Genomic DNA, 26,604 nt, shown 5'->3' on the forward strand with positions numbered 1-26,604 from the left:
ACAAGATCACATCACCCAGTAATGGAACCTCCAGTTTCCTTTAAAAAGCTCATGAAAAATCCTTCAGGGAAGCTGTTCCCATTGTGTAGTTATCAAAATGTATCCTGTCCCTGGGCTCCTCCAGCAAGTGATAGATGAAAGTTTGCTGTGACAAACCGACTTTTCTTATTCCTGATAGAATATTAAAAGAGAAGTGGAAAATGTCAAGAAATTAGCAATTGTTGAATATCTGGCACTTAATATATGATACCCCCTTTTAATCTTCCTAACAACCCTGTGAGGTCAGTACTATCCCCACCTTTCAGAGCTGAAACTCATAGAGTCTAAATCACAGATAGTAGTGGTGGGGCAGAAATTCCAATCAGGTTAGTTTGTCTACGAAGATTTTGTTCTTTTCACTGTGCAGTCTTGGGGCATATTAATAAATGTCTTTCTTAAGCATTATGCCAGTTGGCAGTTTGGAAAACTACTGGCCTATGATTAAGCCCTGTTCACACCTTAGTGTTAATTACCTAAAATAGTGATTTCTAAATCTAATTGCTTACTCATTACCACTCTAATAATGAATATTTTAATCCCTGGCACACTGTTAACAGATTCTGATAGCATTTCTGGCTTCCTTCTTTCCTTCCATCCATAATACCAAGTCATATTTTTAAACAACTGTAATTTGTCCATAACGCTTGGTCCAAAGAATATTACATTGGCCTGACCCTGGAAGTGGGTATACAGACATACAATAAAGTGTGGTTTTTGCTATGGTAAGGGAAGTACAGGGTGCTTTGGGATTGCAGAAGAGGAACATGTGACCCGAATATGTGTGAAGGGGAGCAGGGAGCATGTTGAGAAGGCTTTCGTAGAGGAGCTGTTATAATCAGATCTGAAAGTAGGAGTTGGAGGAGCTTTCCAGACAGAAAGAACAGGAAAACCTGAATATGGCCTGTTAAAAAAACTCAAGTTCAGTTAAATTGAAGCTGATGGATCAGCAAGTTCTAAAGCTAGGGAAGGTGGTAGAGGTAAGGTCATGAAATGACCTGGTAAGCCCCTAGTAAGTAATGTGAACTTTATCCTAAGGTCAAGGAAGATCAGTAAATGTAATTAAATAGGATATGTGTTTTGACTAACCTGTGACTGCATTGAGAATATAGATTGGTGGAGAGCCAGACTAGAGATAGGAAACCCAATTAAAGGCTGTTAGAATGTTCTAGATAGATAATAGTGGCTGAACTAGGTTGATGGCTATAGGGACAGAGAGAACTACATAGATTGAAGAGACGTTTAGGAGGTGGAGTGTTTTTAAGTGGGTAATAATGGAGGGGGAGGTGCTGAAGGTGACTCCCAGATTTCTGCTTTAGTGATTCACAAATAGAGGGGACACTGTAGGAAAGAAACTGAAAGGGGGAAAGAAAGGAAGAAGGGGAAAGAGACAGAGACTTGGGTGAGAAAAAAAATAAGTTTAATTTTAGACATGTTAAGTGTGAGGTCTCTAGTATGTAGCAGACAATTAGCTGTATGGTGCTAAAGCTTGGGAGAATGAATTTAAACATGCCCAGGGTGCAAAAAAGTCCAAAAGATGACCATGAAAGGGTGACTGAGGAGGAGGAGTAGGAGGAGAAGGATGTTGTTGGGTAACTGCTAAGCCAGAATGTGGGTTAACGCTTCCTCTAGGGTTTTGAAATTTTCGAAGCTGATATCCAGCCTTGGGTTGGAGAGGAAAGTCTTGAATAAATAAGGAAGATGATCAAGAGGTTGCAGATTATTTAAAACCCAAGAGGATAAAGGTTTTATAGTTGGGCTGCTTGAGCCTCAGTAGAAAGGTGTTTTTTCACTTATTGTGGAAGGTGGATGACCTGGACCAGCAACAACTATCCTCCCTAGGATATGAGAAAGAGCTGCCTCTCGGAACAAGTTGTAAAGGAAGTGGTATTCCTGGGAGAGCCAGGCTTTAATTAAGGGGGAGGTAAAAGAAGCTGAGGATGTTGTTAAATAACCATGGACCAGGTTCCAGAGGGTTTGAGGAGGTAGGTGAAAGAGTAGTATGGGATGTTTGGTCACTGGGGAGGAAACATGATGGGAATGGGAGTCTAGGCCAGAAATGAACAAAAAGGTTTGTATATTGGGCCAAGTGACAGAAAATCACAGAGCTATGAGATGGTAGATTTCCCTAACAATAAGGTTGCCAAGATAATACATTCCAAAGACAAGAGGAGTTCATGAATATATAGGAATTTAGTATATGATAAAGCAAGTATTTCTAGTCAAAATTAAAAAGATACATTAGTTAATAAATGTATAGTGATCATTGTTTATCCATTTGGAAAAAAATTGGATCTTTACCTCATACCAAACATAAAAGTAAATTCCAAGTGAATTAAATATCTGAAGATAAAAAATATACCATAAAAGTATTATAGGGTAATAAAGGAAACTATTCATATACTCCTGGAGGTAGAAGAACCTTTCTAAGCAAACAAAGGAAAACTGTAAAGGAAAAGCCCAACAGATTTGACTGTGCAAAACTGAAAGCAAAAGAAACCATAAGGTTAAAAACTAAGGACAAACTAGGGCAAATATTATAACCTTTAAAAACAAGGTTAAGGGCAGGCAATGGTGGCTCAGGGGCAGAATTCTTGCCTGCTAGGCTGGAGCCTCGAGTTCAAGCTCCGGAGCCTGCCCAAGGCCCCCCCCCCCCCAAAAAAAAAAAATGAAAGAGAGAAAAAAATCTTTGGAGAACTCCAGAAATCGTAAAAGAAGATTAACTCAGAAAAATGTGCAAAGAAAATGGCTAATAAATTTTAAAAGATTCTCAAAAACTGTTGTTATTAAAGAAATACAAGTTAAAACAATGATTAAATTTTTAATGATGAAAAAACTGAGACTACCTAATTTTGGAAAGATGCGGAGAGATAGGCTCATATGTGCTGGTTCAGGTATAAATCAGTACAATAATTTTAAAGAGTCTCCCCCCTAGGAATTTATCCTACAGAAACCTCTCACAACTGCTTAAAAATGTGTATGTACCAGAATGTTCATTGACTAGAACATTGTTTATAATATCAAAACATTAGAAATATTCCCATATTTCCACAGATAGGAGAGCAGTTAGATAAGTGACGTTATATCCCATCAATGGAATGCTACTCAGCAATTAGAAGTGATGTTGTAGATGTATATATATATATTAACAGCAAAAGATTTCAGATCATTTTAATAAGGAAGGGAAAATTGCAAATCAGTGTTTTAGTATCCTGTTTTTGTTTTAAAGATTAATAATAAATATATATATTTAGAAAAACTTAGAAGGCTATGCAAAATGTTAACCCAAGTTGGGGGTGCAAGGGTAGTTCAGTGGTGGAATTCTCACCTGCCATGTGGGAGAGACCCAGGTTTGATTCCTGGCCCATGCAATTCCTCAAACAACAGACAAACAAGCAAACAAAAGAAAGAAAAAAACAAACAAAATTCAACAAATCGTGCTGCAATAACAGGATTCTCACACGGAAAAAGAATGAAATGTGACCCTCGCCATACAGCCTACCAAAAATAAAAAAGTTAACCCAAGTTATCTCTTGGGATCTAGAATTATAGGGGAATGTTTTTTTTTCTAGTGAAATAAAACAAAGATAGATGTCAAGTTTTAAAAGTATGGGGAGTTTCAGTGGCTGAGAGATTTCAAACAGAGTTGAGAGATTATCCTGAGGTTTTTCTTGTGCATTATATAGATATCCTGTTTTAGTTTATGGTGTATTGGAGTGGGTGAAGGAAAGTACCTGAAACACTTGAGCTGTGTTCAGTAGTCTTGATTCTTGAAGACGATTATATAAAGATACAACATTTACAATTTGACTGTGTGATTGTGAAAACCCTGTATCTGATACTCCTTTTATGCAGGGTATGGACAAATGAGTAAAAAACTATGGATAAAAAAATGAATAGAGTAGGGAGGACAAAGGGTAAAATAAGTTGGTGTTCTAGTTTTCTAGCTCCCAAGAATGCACTATAACAGAAACAGAACGATCTTTAAAAAGGGGAATTTAATAAGTTGGTAGTTTATAGTTCTAAGGCCAAGAAAATGTCCTAATGAAAGCAAGTCTATAGAAATGTCCAATCTAAGGCATCCAGGGAAAGATACCTTGGTTCAAGAAGGCCAATGAAGTTCAAGGTTTCTTTCTCAAGTGGAAGGGCACATGGTGAACACAGTCAGAGTTTCTCTCTCGTATGGAAAGGCACATGGTGAATGCGGTCAGGGTTCCTCTCTCATCTGGAAGGGCACGTGGCAAGCACAGCGTCATCTGCTCGCGTCTCCTGGCTTCCTGTTTCATGAAGCTCTTCAGGAGGCATTTTCCTTCTTCATCTCCAAAGGTCGCTGGCTGGTGGACTCTGCTTCTCCTGGCTATGTCATTCTGCTCTGCTCTCTCTGAATCTCTCATTCTCCAAAATGTTTCCTCTTTTATAGGACTCCAGTAAACCAATCAAGACCCACCCAAATGGGTGGAGACACATCTCCCCTAATCCAGTTTAACAACCACTCTTGATTGAGTTACATCTCCAGGAAGTTGATCTAATTACAGATTCAAATATACAGTATTGAATAGGGATTATTCTGCCTTTATGAAATGGAATTTTGATTAAAACATGGCTTTTCAAGGGTACATACATCCTTTCAAACGAGCGCAATTGGGTAGATGGAAATATTAGTAGTCAGTGAGAGGGAGGGTGAGGTGTATTGTCTATATGAGTTTTTTTCTTTTTTCTTTTTCTTGAGTGATGCAAATGTTCTAAAAAATGATTATGGTTGAGAAAAACTTCTGACCAAAAGGGGGAAGAGCAAAATGAGACAAAGTGTCAGTGGCTGAGAGATTCCAAACAGAGTCAAGAGGTTATTTCTGGAGGTTATTCTTATGCATTAAATAGATATCACCTTGTTAGTCAAGATGTAATGGAGAGGCTGAAGGGAACTGCCTGAAAATGTAGAGCTGTGTTCCAGTAGCCATGTTTATTGAGGATGATTGTATAATGATATACCTTCACAGTGTGACTGTGTAATTGTGAAAACCTTGTGTCTGATGCTCCTTTTATCTACCTTATCAACAGACAAGTAAAATATATGGAATAAAAATAAGTAATGGGGGAACAAATGTTAAAATAAACTTAGATTGAAATGCTAGTGATCAATGAAAGGGAGGGGTAAGGGGTATGGTATGTATGAATTTTTTTCTATTGTCTTTTTATTTCTTTTTCTGAATTGATGCAAATGTTCTAAGAAACGATCATGATGATGAATATGCAACTATGTGATGATATTGTGAATTACTGACTATATAGTAGAATGGAATGATCATATGTTAAGAATGTTTATGTTTCTTTCTTGTCATATGTATTTTTTTAATTTAAAAATTAATTTAAAAATTTAAAAAGCGATCATGTTGATGAATACACAACTATGTGATGATATTGTGAGCCACTGATTATACACTGTGTATGGAATGTATGTGTGTGAAGATTTCTCAGTAAAAATATTTTTTAAAAAATGTAAGGGGAATGTGAAAACTTTACTTTTAAAAGAGAAGATGGGATGGGAATGAATGGGGTGGGGCATTTTGGATTCATCTGTGGGATGGATAGATTGTACTTCTGCGTAGATTTAATCTCTGAAGGGTGAAAACTCTTGGGACTCCAGGGAGACAGCACTATGGTCCACATTGCATTCAGCAGCACTGAAGAGAGGCTCCAGGCTCAGGGCACTTGAATTCTCAGACTTCCACTTTTTTGGGATAAGTTTGACAGGGGTGGCCTTGTCTCTTCTAGCCATATCACTATGCTTTTGTACCCACTGCTTCCCAGACTTAGAATACCTTTTCCCCTCTTGGTACCTTAGCAAACCCCAACCAGAGAGTTCGAGGTACTGCTCTAGGTACCTCCTGATGTTAAGCCTTCCTCCTTTTCTGGAGTTAGACATGTCTATGTAGTCCTTATTACATTGTTTTATAGTTGTTGTTTGCATTTACCTCTCCCACTAGACTGTGAGCTCCTCAAGGGCAGGGACTAGGATCGTTTTGTTTTGTTTTTTTTTCTTTTTAACAGTGTGGACACCTAACAGTTTGTGATACACAGTAAGTGCTCAATATATCTTTGTTGAGATGAAGAAATGAGTAGAAAATGAGTAATTTCAAGGGCTTTCATTAGGCTGAGTATGGGAGAGGAAGCCTGGATCTGATGTAAATAAAGGTAGGAGGGGGAGAGGAACCAGGTGGGCATTGGAGAACAAACTTTTACCCCATCCTGAGAGAGTACCAGGAGATTTGGAGACAGGATGGACATTAAAAAGTGGAAAGGTGTCAAAGGATGGGTTGTCTTTCCTAGTTTTCATTCCAGGAGCCAAACCAAGTGTCACTTATAACCAAAACCAATGTATTTTCTCTATACTTTTAGGATTCTGTGAATTAAACACATTGATGTGATAGAAATATTTTGATTCAATGAGGAGCCAGAACGTTTAGAGGGAGAGACTGTTGGGCACTGAGGTAAAGATTTATAGTTTCCAGGTTCCCTAATACAGCAGTGAGCTCTCCCTTCTGGAAATGTAGAAAGTCCCGAGTCTGTAGACTTAGGGATGCAGAGGATTTCAGAGCAGTATTTGAGGAGGCACTTTCTGTATGCCTGGGTTTCTTCTTACCATCGCCCACCAATCCCAGGATTCAGAAATACTAAGTTTGCATGTATGAAAGTAGTATCTACATTAATTGTTTGTCATTTATGCCTGATTATCATGTAGCAAGTCCTTATGCATACATATCATTAAATATACATTTTTTAATTCTAGCATCATTCATTTTTTCAGCAAAAATGTATTGAATGACTACCGTGTATCAGGCACTGGGAGTACAAAGACACTGAGATTGGTCCCTGCTGTTGAGGAGCTCACAGCCTCGCGCTAGGTGAGGAGATAGACAAATAACAGCATATATTAAGATAAATGTTATGAAAAATGTAAGTAACATTGTTTCATGATCACATAGGAGAGTCTCTGTGGAAAGGGTGGGAAATGACAGAAATTTTATAAAAGGAAACCAAATTTATCTCTTAATCGGGTGAGATGTAGATAGAACACAAAGTTTGTTTCAGTTGGAGGAAGCAGCATGTGCAAAGAGTTGCAGCAGGGTAAGAAAATGTGACATTTGGGGGTTCTGTAAAGAGCTCATTGTACTATTTTGAGACTTACTGAGTAAAAGCAGAAAAAGACATGGCTGGGGTCCAGGTCATGAGAAAACCTATAAGTCATCCACTGAATTCTGGATTTTATCCTGAAAGTAACAGGGAGTTATTGAAGAATTTTAAGCAGAGACTATTATGATCTGGTTTTCATATAAAATGTTTTTACAGATGACAGTAGATTGATGTGGGGCACATATGAGGGGGAGAGAGACCAGTTGAAAGATTATTTTTTACATTCATTCATTTGTGAAATTATGAGAGGCTGAACTAAGGCAGTTGCCAGTGGGGTTGGAAAAATGGTAATGATGTTACAAGATTATAAGGATTTTGTAATTATAAGACTTCATTGACTTCTTTTTCACTGTTATAATCTCAGTGCCTAGCACAATATTTAGCACATAGTAGACAATCAGTAAATACTGTTTTGAGTGACCTACTCAATAAGAAGGAAGGTACAGGGTGGGCCACGGTGGCTTAGCAGGCAAGAATGCTTGCCTGCCATGCCAGAGGACCCGGGTTCAATTCCCGGTGCCTGCCCATGTTAAAAAAAAAAAAAAGAAGAAGGAAGGTACAGATGAAGGAGATTTCTGTGCTGGGAAAATTGGGGTAGATGGTGCTGTTAAACTGAGAGAGATCGGCCAGGAAGAGGAATGATGAGTTAGTTTGGCTTTGTATTTAATATTCAAGATGCTTTTGAGATATCTGTGTGAAGTTGTTAAAGTTCTCAAGATCCAGAAGAAGAGGTGGCTTGGAAAGATAGACTTAAGAGCCATCAGTTTACTTTGGGATTAGATGACATTGTACATAGAGAGTGTAAGTGAAGAGAAAAGGAGAAGTCGGAAACCCGGGAGAGGAAAAGGAGAATGAGGAGGCATATTCAAGGATTTAGAAGGAAAATCCAAGACAGCGTGAGGTGCCTTAGCTAACAGAGTTTAGTTTCCAGGACAGAGGTGTCTACTGCTGCCAAGAAGCCACAAAAGGAGTGAATATCAGCCTGATAGGAGTTTTAACTGTTTTGATCACTGCTCTCAGATTATGACCATGGTGAAGCCATTTTCAGAGTTGCGATAATGAAGGAAGCGAGACTATAGTGGGCTGAGGAATAGATGATAGGATGTAAAGAAGTGGCTACAAAGAGAGTACTGAGGCCAACTCTGATAACTTAGCACGTGCCAGGTGCTGAGCTGTGCACCTTACACACATTAACTCATTTCATCTTCCCAATAACCCAATAAGGTAGTTATAATCATGATTCCCATCTTACAGGTGAAGAATGACTGGCTCAAAGAGGGTAAGTAACTTGCCTAGGGTCCTGAAGCTAGAAAGCTGTGGAGCCAGGATCTTGATCGTCTGACTTTGGAGTTTGGCTCCTAATAGCTCTAGAGTTTCTTTGTGACAAGAAGAGAGGAAGAGTGACTGTTTAAGATGACATGAGGTTAAGATCAGGAAAACTTGCAAATGTTTGAATGTTGATGGGAAAGAATCAGTAGAAGGAAGTCATTTGTACTCTTTAGAAAAAAAAGGAAAATAATTTTTACTAGAGAAGCCTAAGGAGAGACCCTGAGCCCAGGTGAAAGGAAACCCTTTCCACTGAGATAGGAGGGGTAGAAGGTAAAGATAGATGAGTACAGATATTTTTGTCAGTAAGATAAGGGGATGGTAGGGATGAATGAGAGTTCTCTTCTGAGTATTTGCTGAAAGTAGGAGAGGTGGTGATTGAGCTACATAGTTGAGGTAAGTGGTACAAGTTTGTAATCATTGTAAAGAATAGAAAAATGTGATGGTGGATTTTCAGGGCGGTATCAAGGGTCCATCAAAGATGGGAGACCAATATTTTGCAGTGGCCTGATCCTACTCTAATGTGATGTTTTCTCTTTCTGCTAGTAGAGCGCTGTTGCCCAGGATTAGGGGCCCAGAGGGCAGAAATGGTGTTAGCACAGGATTGAAGGTTTTGCCCATTGGATGTAAGAGAAGTAGAAGAGACAAGTTATTGGTAATGTCGACTACATTGTGTTTAAGATAATGAATTGCTATTTTTCGACCAAAAGAGAGAGGTGAAGAACAGAAAGGAAATGGGATGAGCATAGTACTAGCCATAGTACTGGGCAGCCATAGTACTGGAGAAAGTTCAACAGTGGAACTTGATAGAAAAGGTCCTTTTTCTCATGCTTCCATGTCTAGTGCTGACATGTCTGTGATGAATAAAACAAAATTATGCTAAAAAGGGGCCACAGAGGTAGAAAAACAAACAGTGGGTATCTCTTTGAGATACTAAAATGAAGGATGTCAAAGATACTTTTTAATTTTAACCACTTCTATACTGTTTGAGTTCTTTGAATTAGTATGAGCACTTTTTCACTTTAAATTTTAAGAACACTTTTCAATGAACCCAAAGAAAAGAGCAAGTTTACATGAAAGCATGGAGGTAAAAGAGCTGCAAAGATAGGAGACTGTGGTCCTGGTGGAGTGAGACCCTAGAGTATATTATTTGTTTGTGGAATCAACTGAAGAGGAGCAGCAGGAATCTGGTTCTACCCTGCATTGTTTATATGGGAGGAAATGGTAACCCTGAGACTAGTTCAACTTGGCGTCTGAAGCAGAATAAGAACCAACCTTTCCTGATTTCCCAGCCCAGCGAGCTGTTTTCCATGTGGCCTCCTAAATACTTGACCCTTCAGAATTTCCTGCTGTACAGCAGGGGCTCATTGTGATTGTGTCCATTGGATTGCTGGTTGGTCAGGCTGTTTGCCATAACATACTTCCCACAACTCGGTCTTCTGAGTGCAGTGTGTTAAGGTGTATGTAGAAATGGTTGTACTGTTCCCTGCATATTTCCAGTTCTTTTCAGAGCTTGGCAGAGGAGCAACTTGGGGGTGGAAAACCCCAATGATGATACTCTGTTTACATGACCCAGTGTCCCTTCTGTTTTGCCAGCTCTCACATGGCTACCTCCCCTAGACCTTCCTTTTCATAGCAGCAGCCATAACTCTGTATCTGCTACTTTATCAGCCCAAATCTGGATGAGTTGCTGAGAGCACTTAGGGATCAGTGTTAAGGAAGTGGAGAGGTGATAATTCTGGAGAGAGGATCCTTAAATTCAGGACAATTTTCTAGAGAAAAGGTCCTTTTAATTTTTATCAGATCTCCAAAGGCATCTGTGACCGTCTCCCAAAAAGACTGGAGCCCAGGAATGTTTTGGAAAAATTAAAATATAACAATAACAATCACAAAAAAAAAATTAGGTATTTTCCCATCGTCCAGCAATTCAAATAAACTTCGTGTTTGTGCATTCTCTCTTATGTGATCATCAGGACAGTGACCACAGCAGTTATATATGGCTTAATTGAGATTTCTCCTCAATTTGTTAGAGGCCCAGAAGTTTGACAAAAAAGCTCAGTTTGCCTGCTTTTGGACAGTTGCCTGATAGATGTGTACACAAGCTCACCACACAGTGGTATTAGAGCTCCATGCTCTGTGGAGTTGTGAATTGGGACAAGGAGGTAGAGAACAAGAGTAATTTAAGGAGCAGTATTCTTTTATAGTTTTCTTCCCTCCCACTTCTAGAAAAAGCCCTCCTTAGTCTTTAGGATTTGTAGAGATGGGTTCATAGAGATGACCTGTCTGTTTGGAGAAGTTGAAATGACCCTACAGATTCTGCTTTGAGAATGATCTCTGTCCTGAAAACCTAGTTATCCTTATTATTTTTTTTTTGAGGGGTGTTGTGATGTTTTGGAAGGGTCTAGAACAGAGCTGTGAGTTGGCCTAACCCAGATTTGCCTCAGATTCCCTTTTCCTTGCAATATTTAGGCAGGTATTGGTGTGGGGAAACCAGGAATTTAGTGGAAGAAGGAGGAATATCTATTCATCATGGTAGAGAAGGACCCCCATATTGGCTTGTTTCTTGGCAGACCTGAGGACCTGAGATGCAACCACATGGTAATGTGCAGGTGGCTTGGACAGGCTTACTTGAAATTATTTGGGGCTCTTGGGTTCTCTCTGCCTGAAGATGGGTAATATTTGAGATTCCATTTGGGTTCTAAATTCTCTCTCCCTGCCTATGCCAGGCTATCCATTCCCTGACTTTGTAGTTTTAGGAAGTTGTCCTAAACACTGCCATCAGTGTTGTGGTGCCAGTGGGAATCCATGTGGCTCCCAGAACAAACAGAGAAAAGGTTTTGTTGAGATTCAGACTTGAAGCAGTAGAATCAGGACCACCCTGAGGGTCATAAAGAAAAACTGGTAGGAGACTGGCAAGAAACATCACATTAGTAGTTTGCCTTTGACATTTTTTTCTAAGTAGACTAGGATTGTAGCACTATAATAGATAGTACGTAGGCTCATACTGAGTGGCTTTCTGAGGTTGAGCAAAAGTCTACTTCGGATGAACAACCCATTTAGGGAGAGGAAAGAAGGAAGCAGGATAGACTGATGATGTCCCCTCTGGGGCACCAGCTGGATCATCTTGTGCCCCCTCTCCTATCATCTGCTTCATCTACTTACATTAATTCCTTGGTTTTTGCGACACTGGAAACTTTTAAAATCTGGAGCCCTTAAGAGCAGTGCTACTTAAAGTGCCATTCTCTCATGAGCTATGAAGTATTTGCCAGGTTGTAAATCTGTTCCCTCCATCAAAAAAAACAAAACTTTGTTATGAAAAAAAAAAGTCAGTGTGCTTACTCTGATAGCATTGATTTATATTCTGGCGTAATGTAAACTTCCTATATGGTTATTGACCAGTAATGTAGTTTGCAGCAAATCTGCAGACTGCATTTTGAGTAGCAATACTCTAGAGTAGCTTTAGTTCTGAAGCAGATATTGAGGTCTTGGAATCCTGTGCTGGGTATACAGGGAAAGTCCTGAAAAGGAGCCCTGGTTAAGAAGAGCTACCACACAGCTCCTTCATACATGAATCAGAGTGGATTATTGGAGAGAAAGGGGAGCACAACTAGAGGGAAAAAGTTGAACAGACAGCCAGACAGTGCCTATGCCAAAGGCAAACTTCATGTCCTTCCTTTTGGCTGTAGACATGTGAAATGAGGGGACTAGAGCTAGAGACCCTTCTGCAGGGCCTTAGTTTTACCTGTTGCTTCTGATAGCTGAGTTTACCCTGTTGTTGCAGGAAGACAGCATACATTGGAGAAGAATACATTGGTTCTCTTTGTTATTACTTCTGGATGTGACCAGTTCCCTACTTTGGAATCTGTGGAAAATTGTAAGTACCATCTTGTTCCCTGCCCTAGAAGAATAAGCACTTGTCTGGAGCTATTAACCTGGATGGCTTGACCTTAGTTGTTTATGCAAGACTGGAGGCCTTCATGGCTGTGTGGACTGAGGGTTGCCAAGTATCTAGATGATATATGATGAGTTTTTCCCTATGCAAAAGGTCTAACCAAAGACTAAAGGTTGGCTGAGGAATGTCACACTGGCAGTTCATTAAGTCCCGCAGAATGTCTACTACAATAAATTCTGCCATCAACTGCAATGCAATTAAGACTTTTAACTACCTAGAGTTAGGCTACACTCTATAGATAAAGATTATAGACCCCGCAAGACTGATCTCACTTCAGACACCAGCCACAAATTCAGAGGTTCCTAGGCTACCTGCACTTCTATCCAACTGGCTACAAATTTGGGGGTTCCCATCTCCTCCCCTCAGGTGCTGATAATTCATTTGAATGACCCTTAGAACTCAAGAAAGTGCTGTACTTAACAATTATAGTTTTATTATAGCAAAAAAGATGTGACTAAGAAGAAGCCAAAGAAGAGACACATCAAGTGAGGTCTGGGAGGGTCCCCCAAATGCAAAGCTTCTGTGTCCTTTCTCTCCTGAAGTCAGGGTGCATTATGGGAAGCTCACCTGAGTTTTGGTGTTCAGAATTTATATTGTGGTTTCTTTCCATAGGCATGATTGATTGAATCAATGCCCCCATGTCAATCATCATCCTCCTCCCCTCCAGGGAGTAAGGCTGATCCAATCTGGCTGAAAGCCTCAACTCTCTAATCATGTGGTTGGTCTTTCTAGTGTGACTATCTCCCTACCCTAAGGTTTCATGTGTGGCTGGCCCCGCCCTAAGACATCTTTTTTAGCATAGTCTATCAGCTGGGGTCCAGAGGGCCCACCATGAATAGCAGAAGACACTCCTATTACAGGAAATTTCAAGAATGTAGAAGCTACCTTCCCAGGAGCCAGGAACAAAGGACTTCTTTTTGGAGGCCAAATTTCTTACTATACTCCTGCCTTCTGGGTTGTGTATAATCCTTTTCCATTATAGGAATTCAAATACTTTGCTGGTTTTCTCTAAGAGACCTTTCTCTGGGGATAGAAGGTGTTTTGATCATCTGTACTGAGATGAAGCCAAGTCATTTTTCCTTTGACTGCCTCCTGTCTTCCCTGAGCAGCAACATTTGGGAACTTCTCAGTCTCCAAAGTGAACATTCAAGTATTGGCTTCTTCCTCACATTCTTGGATGAAGTAACAGAAGCCTAGAGTAAAAAGGAAAGCAGGGTGATTATAAAGGCTTTGGGAAGCATTGTAGCCTGATTTCATCCCTTCAAGGGTCCCTTTCCATATGTCTGATAGGAGACTTCATACTTTCAGCTAAAAACTGTTGGGAATTCATGTTTCCAGCAGTAGGAACTGGCCTACAAAGTGGGGTCTTTGCTGAGACGTCTACTACATACTGTCCCCTCATCGTGCTTCATCTTCTAGGACCTACAGAGCCATTGTGCCAACCACATTTCCCCACTGGCCTCAGGCCTGGCCCTGCTCTGCGAATATCTCCTCTGAAGATTAAAAATGTGATCTTGCTGTTTTGAAACCAAGGATTTATACAGAACATCTGTTCTGCAATCTGAGAGTGGAAAGCCTTAACCAAATAGGTTCATTTCTATCATTTCAGACACCCTGACTGTAAATGATGAGCAGTGTTTCCTCCTCTCTGAGACTGTCTGGGGAGCTCTCCGAGGTAACAAGGAGGGGCTGTTGCTGGGAGAAAGAGAGAAGATTGACATTGGCAGGGTGGGAAAACAAGACTGGGGCCCAGGAAATAGCCCTCCTTTAGGAAGCCTTCTTAATGAAGACCAGTTGGAGTGGTCTTCATCTTTCCATCTTCTTAAAAGGGATGTCCTCCTTGCAGCTGTCCCTAGAAATTAACAGGCTGCAGCCTGCACAGTAGCAGCAGGTCTTCTAGAGAAGCAGTGGGAGATCCCGCCAGTCTATACTCCATGTGCCAGCAGGGTACAGGGCAGGTGCCCACAGTGTCACAAGCACTGCTGTTCAGCTCTCCAAGCTCAAAAGTCTCCAAGACTCAAAAGATAACAATTGTAACTTAAATCTACCCCACTAGCTTCTGTGAACCAATGCCCAGGCTCTCTCCAGGGATGTAAAAGGTAGTTTGGAGGATTGACTTTTTGGCTAGAGTGAGGTAAAGACATACTTGGAAAAGACTTTTTCAAAAGGAAAAGTATATCAAAAGAAATAGAAAAAATGTTTGTTTTAAAAAAAGGTAAGTAGTAGTATGATATGTAGAATTATATTATTTCTGGAGGAAATGAGGAATTTACTACCAAATGGATACTGGCTTCCTTGTATTCTCTTTTTATAAGTTGTTGGGAACCATCAAGCGTAGACTACATTTGCTTTCACTGGGTGCCCCAATATTATGCTTTCCTACATTGAAAACCTATCAGATGAATGCCTCCTTTTCCTGTCTTCCTGAGTCTTCACTCTGCCTTTTTTGCTTCTCCATAGGTCTGGAGACTTTTAGCCAACTTGTTTGGAGATCCCCTGAGGGCACGGTGAGTGTAGGCCCTCAGAAAGTGCTCTTGTAATTTCTCTCCAGAGATTTAGTCTCAATGTTGAGAGTAAGAAGTATCTTATTTTGCCTTAGGCAGGGTCCTAGTCGATTGAAATGACCCCACCAAAGACAGAAGGAGATAAGGGTAGAGAACTGTTTGGTAGATTTGGCCTGTTTTGAGTCACTATAATTTGGTTCCCCTGAGTAATTAGTAATGGCCTTGAAGCCACAGTGTTTTGAAGAAAAACATGTTAATAGTCACTGAAAATAGAGAAGGTGCAGGTTGAGTGGTAAGTGTGACTGTTGTATTTGCCTGGAACGGGGCAGTTGCTCTCTGGGCAGGTGGCTATTTATGATCATTGATGTGGAGTTAGGAGGCATTTATGTGGTTAGATACCCTACAGAACAGTCACAGGCTGGCTTTTCAGAGATCCTGGAGAGCTTTCCTCATCCCTCTCTGCCCTCATGATGAGCTTCTTTGGGTCCTGATATGTTCTATGTTTGTTCTGCACAGTTCTTTATCAACAAGACGGACATTGTGGACTTTCCCCGCTTCCCTCACCGGGGCTTGCTGTTGGATACGTCTCGCCATTACCTGCCGCTGTCTACCATCATAGACACTCTGGTACCCAGAGCTTTAGGCTATTTTTTTGCCCTAAATCTCTGGAACGATGGGGAAAAGGAATTGACCAGGGGCCATATTTTTAAAAAGCTAAAGTGTGTGTGTCATTTTATGAGCTCCTGGGAAAAATCCTTGCTCCAAGACTCAAAAGATAGCAATTGTGACTTAAATCTACCCCCACTAGCTTCTGTGAACCAATGCCCAGTGCTCTCTCCAGGGATGTAGAAGGTAGTTTGGAGGATTGACTTTTTGGCTAGACTGAGGTAACTTTATTTAGTTAGGACAAGTTCATAGAAAAAAGATTTGTAATAGCCTTAACTGGAAAAGTTCCTAACTATCTGCAGTTTGATGGGCATCTTATCTGATAGTTGCCAATATAAACCATATGTCTGCATTTTCCTTCACTCCTCTTTGGAACTATAGGAGTTGACTGTTGAGATTATAGGTTATGGTGGTGCCAAGTTTCTACCAGACCTCACAGTTTGGATAAACACTAGTCAGACAATCCAACAAAATGACAGGAGGAAGCATCATTTGGCTTTTGCAAGACTCCAAGGAACACAGTAATTGCAGCCCTCCTTTCACTGTGGTCAGAACCCGTCTCAAAAAGATGAGATAATCATTTCTGCTAGCCATCTTTGAATGCCCCATGGGAAAAGAAGAAATATGTGGGGTTTTCCATCCATGCTAGGCACTCTCTGAGAAGGTTTGATAGTGAGACCATATAGACGCTTAATTAGAAGTTTACGCAGGGTGGAGCTGAACTTATTGGGGTGTGCAGGGCAGCCTGAAAGCCTGCCAGTGCTTCCAGAATTTGAGGTTGAAATTGGAGAAGCTGTGGAAGGTTAGCAGTGTGTGTTCTTCTCCACAGGATGTCATGGCATACAATAAATTCAACGTGTTCCACTGGCATTTGGTAGATGACTCTTCCTTTCCATATGAGAGCCTTTCTTTTCCAGAGCTCACCAGAAAGGTATGTCTTAGTTTTGCCCAGACCAAGTTTATGAGTCAATGTCTGAGCCTTGCTGTGACCCTGCTGGCAAGGAGAGTGGCCTTCATCCTAACCAGCTCAGTTTTAGGTGACACACTGACATCAGGGAAGGAAAAACTTGAGTTTGAGTCCATACTGACATTAATTTGCTCATATTCAAGAGATAATCTTCCCTGGTCTCATTTTTTGTTATATATTTTAATATTTTGTTAAATGGGCCTAATACCTACCTTGTTATATCTGTGTCTTATCTGAGTATCAGCATGCTCAGATAAAACATAGATATGATATCTCGTGGGAAATTATGACAATGTTCCCTGAAAATTCTCCATTACCACAGGGCCATGGACTCATTTTTTTATATCTAGGGTATACTGAGGGCATTTTAAATAGTCCTCCACCCTGTTAGCTTTCAGGAGCTGAGAGCCTGAAGGGTGTCTTGTGCCTTTCAGGGGTCCTACAACCCTGTCACCCACATCTACACAGAGCAGGATGTGAAGGAGGTAATTGGATACGCACGGCTTCGGGGTATCCGTGTGCTGGTAGAGTTTGACACTCCTGGCCACACTTTGTCCTGGGGACCAGGTAAGAATAATGCATGGAATTGGAGAGAGTCTACTGGTCCTTCTCAGAATGTGACTTACAGGCATCAGCTCTTAAATATGGCATGTATCAATGTTCATCCCTGGAAAAGTAATTCCCACCAACTTCTCCTATTTGGGAATTTGGATTGGAAGAATTTATTCTGGGTGAAGGATGCCGCCACTTACTGATAACTTTGGGCAAGTTTTTCTCAGCTGTCCTTGTCTTAATGACTTCCTTGAAGATAAATGCTGAATAATCTGATCCCCAGAGTAGAATCTAAAAGAAGGAAGCCCAAGGTGTCTCAGAGGTGTGGCAGTCACTACAGCTGTTCACTCAGTCTCTTCTATATACCTCCAGTTCCCCAGTTTGAGTCCCTCAGACTTAGCCTCAAAACCAGTTAAAGGAAGGTCGAGGAAGACTACTAGTCTTGTAGAAAACTGAAGCTATCTAGTTGCCTCAGAATCAGGAGGGAGACTCAGGGCCCAGGGAGTTGCCCCTCAGGAAATGTAGAAATATGGAAGAGATAGGGAAGAAAGCATTTCCCAGTTTAGCTGAATTAGGTCTCTCCATCTGCTTGTCTACTTAAAGGCAGTATGTGAGCAGCCTGTGGGAGTAAAGGTTGACTCCTGCTAGAAGCATTCTATTAAGCCAGCAGTGTATGTGGCTAGCAGTTGGCTAGAACTCAGCCTCTGACTAACCTGCTCATCTGTGTCTGTTTGTGAATGTATCTGTATTCTTTGTGACTAAGTGATGGTGATTGCAAGTATCTTTGAGTGCCTGGGTGTGTCTACCTAGGTGTGTATAATGTTTATGAATGTGATTATTTTATTGTGTGACTTAGGTCCTTGAGTGTTTGACTATGCATGGGGGTCTGGGTATTTGTGACACGTGTGGTGTTCTTTTGACTTAGGTGTTCCTGGATTATTGACTCCTTGCTACTCTGGCTCTCATCCCTCTGGCACCTTTGGTCCTGTGAATCCTATTCTCAACACTACCTATGAGTTCATGAAGACATTTTTCTTGGAGATCAGCTCTGTTTTTCCGGATTTCTATCTTCACCTTGGAGGAGATGAGGTTGATTTCACCTGCTGGTATGAACCCTGTGATCTTCCCATAGCACCCAGTGAATTGCTAACAGAACAGATGTTAACCCCTAAAGGACAGCCTGTCTCATTTGTTCCTAAAGGGCTGCCTCTCAGATAGCAATCTCTCTCTGTCTACGTTGTTCAGGTCTTAGGCCTTTCCTCTGTCCACTTGCAGAGAGGGCTACCTGAGTGTGGCAACATGAAACTCTCCCTTTGTCCTCGCTCATAACCTTTAAATTAAATATGTATAGAAAAACCACCTCTGTGCACAGAATTATCTTGGCGAAATCTAGGATAGAGAAAAATAATCTTGCCTATAGAGACTTAAAGTGGTCTGGTTGAAGAGTCAAGACAAAGAATTTGAGACTAATAAATGATTGGATTTAATCCAGTATTAAATTATAAGGTCCAACCCTCAGATCTAGTGAGCTCAAAAAAAGTTGAGGGACTTCTTAGAGAACTGGGTGCTAGAGCCAGATCTAGGGAAAACAGTAGGCTTTTTTAAAGAGACATGGAAGAGAGGTAAGATATTCCCAGGGGAGAACAGTGTAAGTAAAGTGTATACATTGTGGAGCAAGGGAGGCAGCAAGGATTGTCCTCCAGCTGGAATAAAGAATAAATATTAAGGGAATAACAGATTATGTATCAAGGTTGTGGGGCTGGACAGGGAAGCCAAAATCCAGTGTGCTGGAATCCCAAACAGACCCCAGATCCATTTGTAGTCTGGAGAGAAGATAAATGATGCATTCTCTTTGAGAGCTGGAACTTAAAGCTTTTCAGGAACGTAAAGCTTTTCAGGTCCAAATCATCCTTTCTTAGCCTTTGTCTATGGTCTCCTTCATATAGCTTTGCTAAACTTTCCATGTTTAGGGCTTCTGAGATCCTCACTTATTTGTTTTTATTATTATTATGGCTTTTTTGTCAGGTGAAAAAAGGAAGTTGTAGAAGGCCAGGTGACTAATTCCCAGGCTTTGGGCTTTTAGGATGTTGAAAGAATAATCTGTTTTCTCTTGGGATTCAGGAAGTCCAATCCAGATATCCGAGTCTTTATGAAGAAGAAACGCTTTGGTGATGACTTCAAGCTGCTGGAGTCCTTCTACATTCAAAAGTGAGGAAGGAAGGAGGATGGGTAGTAGGATCCCTTTTGGCCACTGTCTGAGTACTTAAAGTATTTCTTTGTCCTACCCTTTCAGGTTTGTAGTGGTCAGTTCCCAACCGTAGGGACACTGTTCACTCAAGTGTAGCACCTAACCAGGCTAAACCCCTAAACCCTGGCACAAACAGCCTACAGCTTCTCTGAACTGAACAGATATTTTTTACTCACCCCACCTCCCCCTCCAGGCTGTTGGACATCGTCTCTAACTATGGCAAGGGCTACGTGGTGTGGCAGGAGGTGTTTGATAATAAAGTAAAGGTGAGCCAGGGGCAGAGAAGAACAGAAGCCAACAGCATTATCTCCCTCTGGTCTCCTCAGCCCTCTCCTGCCCCTGCAAGGACTGGTTCTCCTGGTTTGAATTAGGCTTTAATGGTCAGAGTATTAGGGGCCATCTTTCCCTTCCCATCTAAAAAGGTTACAGGGTATGAGCCTTGGGCTTGGATATCATAACCTCTATCTTCCCTCCCTGCAAATGGATCAAGAGTTATTTCTGCTGCTAGATTACCTGAGATTACTGAGAATTGCATAATGGGCTGTTTGGCCATTTCAGAGACTAGGGTTTTCCAGGTCTAGAGGTTCGAACAAGGCTTCCTTCTTCTTTGTTGATCAGTAAGATCCCAGACTCCTACCCCCTGCATGGGCTCTGTAGGAACATTTCCCATCCCTAGAAATATCTGAAGACTGTTGAACATGATAGCTCCTGATGAATCCTCTGGGTTCCACTGCATGCCTCCCTCAGGCCACAGCCAGGATTACTATCTCAGTGTGGATAGGAAGATTACAGAGGTACTGGGGGAGGAGATCATGGGAGCATTGGTGGGGCCTATAGAATCCTCAGGTTCTGCGCTGGGGTGTGAGCTCATCGGGTAGGATCATAAAGACTGATTTGGCTGGTGGGGAACAAAGGAAACCACCACCCCTTGGCGTGGTTGCCTGCATAAAAATGAGCCCAGGTATTTTCTCATTCACATGAGTCATTATTCCCATGTGACAGGTTCGGCCAGACACAGTCATACAGGTGTGGCGAGAAGAGGTACCAGTAAGCTATTTGAAGGAGTTGGCACTGATTACCCGGGCTGGCTTTCGAGCCCTGCTCTCTGCCCCCTGGTACCTGAATCGCATAAGTTATGGCCCTGATTGGAAGGAGGTCTACATGGTAGAGCCCCTGGCATTTGAAGGTGAAAGCAGGGTGCTTACCTTGCTGACAAAAGGAGGCTGAGCTGGGGCATGGGATGGGATGGAGGAGGGTGTGGGCTGACATTTCACATTTGGGGATCAAACAACCTACCTGAGGAGAGGACCACAAAAGGAAGATGGTTGAGGGGAAACCCCAAGTTAACCCTACCACCACCTCCACCTCCAGCCTAATGTTGCTTATTTCCCCTCAGGTAGCCCTGAGCAGAAGTCTCTAGTAATTGGTGGAGAGGCCTGTATGTGGGGCGAGTATGTGGACAGCACAAACCTTGTCCCCAGGCTCTGGTAAGGGTATTTTTGAGGAAGCCAGAGGGTTGGGTTTATGGGAAGGAGTTCTCCATTACAGACTCTACATTACCTATCACCTGCAGACCAGTTTCTCCTTTCAGACCTGAGAGGGAAGGACCATTGTAATGATCCTAATATTTGTATGTAATTTTCACATCCCACCTGCCTTACATATACTCCTTTAACAACCCATTAGCTGTACAGGCTAGGGATTATTAGCTTCACTTCAGAGTGAGATAATGAGGCCTGTAGTAGATAAGTTGCTCTGAGTCCATGATTCTTAATAAGATTTTCCTGTGCTGATTCCTCAGCAGCCACAGAGGCTACAGCCTCACCAAGCCTGGTTGGATGTGTAGAATTTACATTTTGAGAACATCTGCTGCTGCTGTAAGTAGCAGTAATGCCTTACAGACTTATGTTGGTTCCCATATCTTGGGGAGGGAAGGGTGGGATCACTCCACATTTTAATGTAGATGAAGTTGAGCCCTAGAAATGGGAACCTGCCAGCCAGGCTGTAGCTTTAAACAAGATGCTGATGTCATGCCATGGCCCTGAGCTGGTCTGTGGGACCTAAACAAGGGACAGAAGTCCATGGATGTTCAGCACCCTGCAGGGAGTAGATACCTGGTGCATGGCCCTCGTTTTTCTAGGCCCAGAGCAGGGGCTGTTGCTGAGCGGCTGTGGAGCAACAGGATTGTGACTGATCTGGACTTTGCCTTAAAACGTTTGACATACTTCCGCTGTGAGCTGCTGAGGTAAGCAGGTCATGGGGTCTCTCAGCGTGGGTGGAACAAGTTAGGAGTTTGAGACCTTCTGAAAGAAAAAGAATAACAATGATAGCTAACGTTTATAGACCGCTTACTATGTGACCAGCACTTTGCATGCATTGTCTCATTTAATCTTAACCACAACCCTATAAAGAAGTTATTCTTTTTTTAAAAAAAAAATTTTTTTTATTAAATTTTAAATTTTTTTTAAAAAATTACAAGAATGAAACACAAACATTCTTAATATATGATCATTCCGTTCTACATATATAATCAGTAATTTACAATATCATCACATAGTTGCATATTCATCATCATGATCATTTCTTAGGACATTTGCATCAATTCAGAAAAAGAAATAAAAAGACAACAGAAAATAAAACGAAAACAGAAAAACAAATTATACATACCTTACCCCTTACCCCTCCCTTTCATTGATCACTAGCATTTCAAACTAAATTTATTTTAACATTCGTTCCCCCTATCATTTATTTTTATTCCATATGTTCTACTCGTCTGTTGACAAGGTAGATAAAAGGAGCATCAGACACAAGGTTTTCACAATCACACAGTCACATTGTGAAAGCTGTATCATTATACAGTCATCATCAAGAAACATGGCTACTGGAACACAGCTCTACATTTTCAGGCAGTTCCTTCCAGCCTCTCCATTACTTCTTGGATAACAAGGTGATATCTACTTAATGTGTAAGAATAACCTCCAGGATAACCTCTCAACTCTGTTTGGAATGTCTCAGCCATTGACACTTTGTCTCCTTTCACTCTTCCCCCTTTTGGTCGAAAAGGTTTTCTCAATCCCTTGATGCTGAGTCTCAGCTCATTCTAGGGTTTTTCTCAATCCTCTGATGCTGAGTCTCCGCTCATTCTAGGATTTCTGTCCCACATTGCCGGGAAGGTCCACACTCCTGGGAGTCATGCCCCTATTTCTATCTCCTGATGGTCTCTGTCACCAATGAAATATTCCAAGTTTGTTCACTAATGTCAGTTCATATCAGTGAGACCATACAGTATTTGTCCTTTTGTTTTTGGCAAATCTCACTCAGCATAATGTCCTTAAGGTCCATTCATGTTGTTACATACTTCATAACTTTATTCTGTCTTACAGCTGCATAATATTCCATCGTATGTATATGCCATAGTTTGTTTAGCCACCTGTCTGTTGATGGACATGTTGGCTGTTTCCATCTCTTGGTGATTGTAAATAATGCTGCTTTAAATATTGGTGTGTAAATGTCCATTTGTGTCCTTGCCCTCATGTCCTTTGAGTAGAGACAACATATAGATGGGTCCTATTTTTTAATCCATTCTGCCAGTCTATGTCTTTTGATTGGGGAGTTTAATCCATTAACATTTAGTGTTATTACTGCACAGGTAGTACTTTCTTCTACTATTTTGCCTTCTGGATTTTATATGTCATATCTAATTTTCCTTCTTTTTACCTTTACTCATAGTCTCCCTTTCTACACTCTTCTCCACACCTCTCTCTTCTATCTTTTCATATCTGTGTCTAGTGCTCCCTTTAGTATTTCTTGTGGAGGTGATCTCTTGGTCACAAATTCTCTCAGTGATTTTTTTGTCTGAAAATGTTTTAATTTCCCCTCATTTTTGAAGGACAGTTTTGCTGGATATAGAATTCTTGATTGGCAGTTTTTCTCTTTTAATAATTTAAATATATCATCCCACTGTCTTCTTGCCTCCATGGTTTCTGCTGAGAGATCTGCGCATGGTCTTATTGGGCTTCCCTTATATGTGATGGATTGCTTTTCTCTTGCTGCTTTCAAGACTCTCTCTTTCTCTTTGACCTCTGACATTCTGATTAGTAAATGTCTTGGAGTACATCTATTTGGATCTATTCTCTTTGGGATACGCTGCACTTCTTGGATCTGTAATTTTAAGTCTTTCATAAGGGTTGGGAAATTTTCAATGATAATTTCCTCTATTAGTTTTTCTCCTCCTTTTCCCTTCTCTTCTCCTTCTGGGACACCCACAACAGGTATATTCGTGTGCTTCATATTGTCTTTCAATTCCCTTAGTCCCTGCTCATATTTTTCCATTTTTCCCCTATAGTTTCTTTTTCTTGTCGAATTTCAGATGTTCCATCCTCCAGTTCGATAATCCTATTTTCTGCCTCTTGAAATCTACCATTGTAGGTTTCCATTGTTTTTTTTCATCTCTTCTACCGTGCCTTTCATTCCCATAAGTTCTGTGATTTGTTTTTCCAGACTTTCAATTTCTTCTTTTTTTTTTTTTGTTCATTCCTTGCCTGCTTTATATCCTCCCATCAATTCATTGATTTGGTTTTTGATGAGGTTTTCCATGTCTGTTCGTATATTCTGAATTAATTGTTTCAGCTCCTGTATCTCATTTGAGTTGTTGGTTTGTTCCTTTGACTGGGCCATATCTTCAATTTTCCTAGTGTGATTTGTTATTTTTTGCTGGCGTCTAGGCATTTAATTACCTTAATTAGTTTTTTCTGGAGATTGCTGTCACTTGTTTTACCTAGTGTTTTCTTGCTGGATGAATTTGTTGTCTATCTGTTCTTTGACATTCAGTTCAGCTTTTTCTGGACCTCTAACTTAGGTTTTGTTTAACAGATGAGAATTTTTCAATTCTTGTTTTCTTGTTTCTTGCTCTGCTTGTATGGTCCCTCCCCCCACCCCCACTCTTAGGAGGGTCTACTTAGGTATTATAGACCCCAACCAGATTTTCACAGACCAAACTGGCCTCCTATCAGAAGGAAAGAGTCACCTGTGTCGGTTTTCCCTGAGGGTGATACCCAGCAGGTTGAAAGACTTTCCTGTGAAGTCTCTGGACTCTGTTTTTCTTATCTTCCCCAGTATATGGTGCTTGTCTGCCTGCAGGTCCCACCAGCATAAGATGATGCGGTACCTTTAACTTTGGCTGACTCTTCCTGCTGGGGGCGTGGTGGAGACAGAGGAGAGGCTGTAGGCTGGTTTTAATGGCTTCAAATTACCAAGCCCTGGTGTCTGAATTCCTTGAGGGAGGGATTCCACCTGTGTTGGGCTTCACCCCTCCCCTGGGGAAGGCACAGTCTCCAGACAAGCCCTCAAATGAGCTTGTTTCTGCCTATGCCTGGGGCAGTTGCAGCCTGAGAAGCCTTGCCGCTGTATCCAAAAGCAGTCAATCCTTTGTAGAAACACAGCCACAAAAACCTGTTTCTTTTCTTTTTTTTTTTTCTGTCAGCCCTGCCCCCTTGGCACCGGGGCAAAAATTAGCGACCCCCGCTTTGACCAGGTTCATCTGAGCTGTGGGCCTATTTTTAGTAGTCAGAATTTGTTAATTCCACAATTGGCGTTTGGTTGGGTTCAACCCTGCTGCTGGTAAAGTCTCTTTTCTTTCCCCTTGGGAAGCAGCCTGTGGGGGAAGGATGCCGGCCGCCATGGCTTGGGGAACTCACGGTTCTGGGGGGACTCGCAGCCGGTCCAGCTGGTCCAGACTGGGGTACGCTGTGTGTCCAGTCACTGACATGGCCCCAGGAACTGTTCTGTACTGTTTCTGGTTATTTAGTAGTTGTTCTGGAGGACGAACTAAATCACACACATTGCTAAGCCGCCATCTTGGCCCGGAAGTCAGGAAGTTATTCTTTTATCCCCATTTTAGAGAGAGGCAAGTGAGGCACAAAGAAGCTAAATAATTTGCCAAAAGTTACTCAGAACTTGGTTGGGGATAGGCCTGCATGAGATGGTCTTTCTCTGCTTCATTCATCAACTGTACCTTGAGACTGTGGGAGACGCAGTCTAGTGCAGAGCAGAGTCCCAGACTTGGAGCCAAGCACTGTCGGGTATAGGCCTCAACTGTCTGCAATTCACTAGGTGACTCTGAGCTAGTTCTTACCATCTCTCAGCACATTATTTGTGTAATAATGGTTGCATACCTGGAGGTCTCCTAAGGAGATTGGTCAGGTCTTTGAACTAGTAAAGCTAAGACCGCAGGACAGGATTTCATATGCAGGCCCAGTGCATAGACTGGGCAGTGCTTCAGATTCTCCTCTTTAGCACACACACTGCAATTAAAGCATTTTAGAGCCAGGAAAGTTACCCCTCAGACATCCACCTGTTTTCTAAAAGGTCTTAGTTATGTGGGGCTGAGATACAGAAGAAAGCAGAATAGAAATAGGGAGATGTTCCCAAAAATTCATAGGTTGATCTGTTTCAATATCACCTGGGGTAGCAGGTACCTGTTCAAAATGCCACCACCACCACCACCACCACCCCCCACACACACAAGTGAGAATCTCTGGAAGATTCCCAGGTGAGTTTGGTATACACTAGAAGTTTGATATCCATTGCAATGAAGGAAGAAAAGACTGTTGGTTGTGCTGGAGAAGACGTTGCTGAGATCTAATATGGACTCCCGTCTGCGGGGCTTATCTTACTCTGTCTTTTTGTCCTTTTGCAGGCGAGGTGTCCGGGCTCAGCCCCTCAGTGTAGGCTACTGTGAACAGGAGTTTGAAGAGACCTGAGCAAGCAGCTCCAGCCCACCGAGGAGGGTGCTGGCCCTAGGAGAGTGGTAGTGGGGCCAGGCTTCCACTGCATCCCGGTCGGGGGATCGAGCCCCGTGCCCACGTGCCCCTGTGCCTGAAGAGAAGGTGGCCAGTGCTGGCACTGGCATATAATAAAGGATAACGTGACATTTTTCTATAATTAACATGGATTTTTTTGTAGAAAAAAAAAGAGTGAATGACCTTGGCATGAAGAGGCGGCAGCAACTGGCCTGCTCCTGAGAGTGATGGGCTGGGCACAGGCCTGTCCCCTGGAGGGATCCTGTAAATTGAGGGATGGGAATGAACCCTCTAGAGTTTGTGCTGCCCCGCTTAGCCTATGAGTTATATGGCTCCTCTCCCACCTACCCCCCAAGGTCCAG

At 41.7% G+C, this 26,604-nt stretch overlaps 1 protein-coding gene across 1 annotated transcript in view; it reads left to right on the forward strand.

The window, feature by feature from the left end:
• HEXA (hexosaminidase subunit alpha) overlaps nucleotides 1–26,388 on the forward strand; it is a 56,124-nt gene extending 29,736 nt beyond the window's left edge. Inside the window, exons 2-14 of the mRNA XM_077123872.1 lie at nucleotides 12,335–12,427; nucleotides 14,115–14,180; nucleotides 14,966–15,012; nucleotides 15,526–15,636; nucleotides 16,505–16,606; nucleotides 17,077–17,209; nucleotides 18,120–18,300; nucleotides 19,316–19,402; nucleotides 19,636–19,708; nucleotides 20,445–20,628; nucleotides 20,839–20,929; nucleotides 21,583–21,687; nucleotides 26,140–26,388. Of these exons, the coding sequence (XP_076979987.1) occupies nucleotides 12,335–12,427; nucleotides 14,115–14,180; nucleotides 14,966–15,012; nucleotides 15,526–15,636; nucleotides 16,505–16,606; nucleotides 17,077–17,209; nucleotides 18,120–18,300; nucleotides 19,316–19,402; nucleotides 19,636–19,708; nucleotides 20,445–20,628; nucleotides 20,839–20,929; nucleotides 21,583–21,687; nucleotides 26,140–26,203 (1,337 nt within the window). The 3' untranslated portion in view covers nucleotides 26,204–26,388. The remainder of the gene's footprint in view (nucleotides 1–12,334; nucleotides 12,428–14,114; nucleotides 14,181–14,965; nucleotides 15,013–15,525; nucleotides 15,637–16,504; nucleotides 16,607–17,076; nucleotides 17,210–18,119; nucleotides 18,301–19,315; nucleotides 19,403–19,635; nucleotides 19,709–20,444; nucleotides 20,629–20,838; nucleotides 20,930–21,582; nucleotides 21,688–26,139) is intronic.
• Nucleotides 26,389–26,604: the final 216 nt, after the last annotated feature.

This window comes from Tamandua tetradactyla, chromosome 12 (assembly GCF_023851605.1).
Source record: "Tamandua tetradactyla isolate mTamTet1 chromosome 12, mTamTet1.pri, whole genome shotgun sequence".
Classification (NCBI taxonomy): domain Eukaryota; kingdom Metazoa; phylum Chordata; class Mammalia; order Pilosa; family Myrmecophagidae; genus Tamandua; species Tamandua tetradactyla.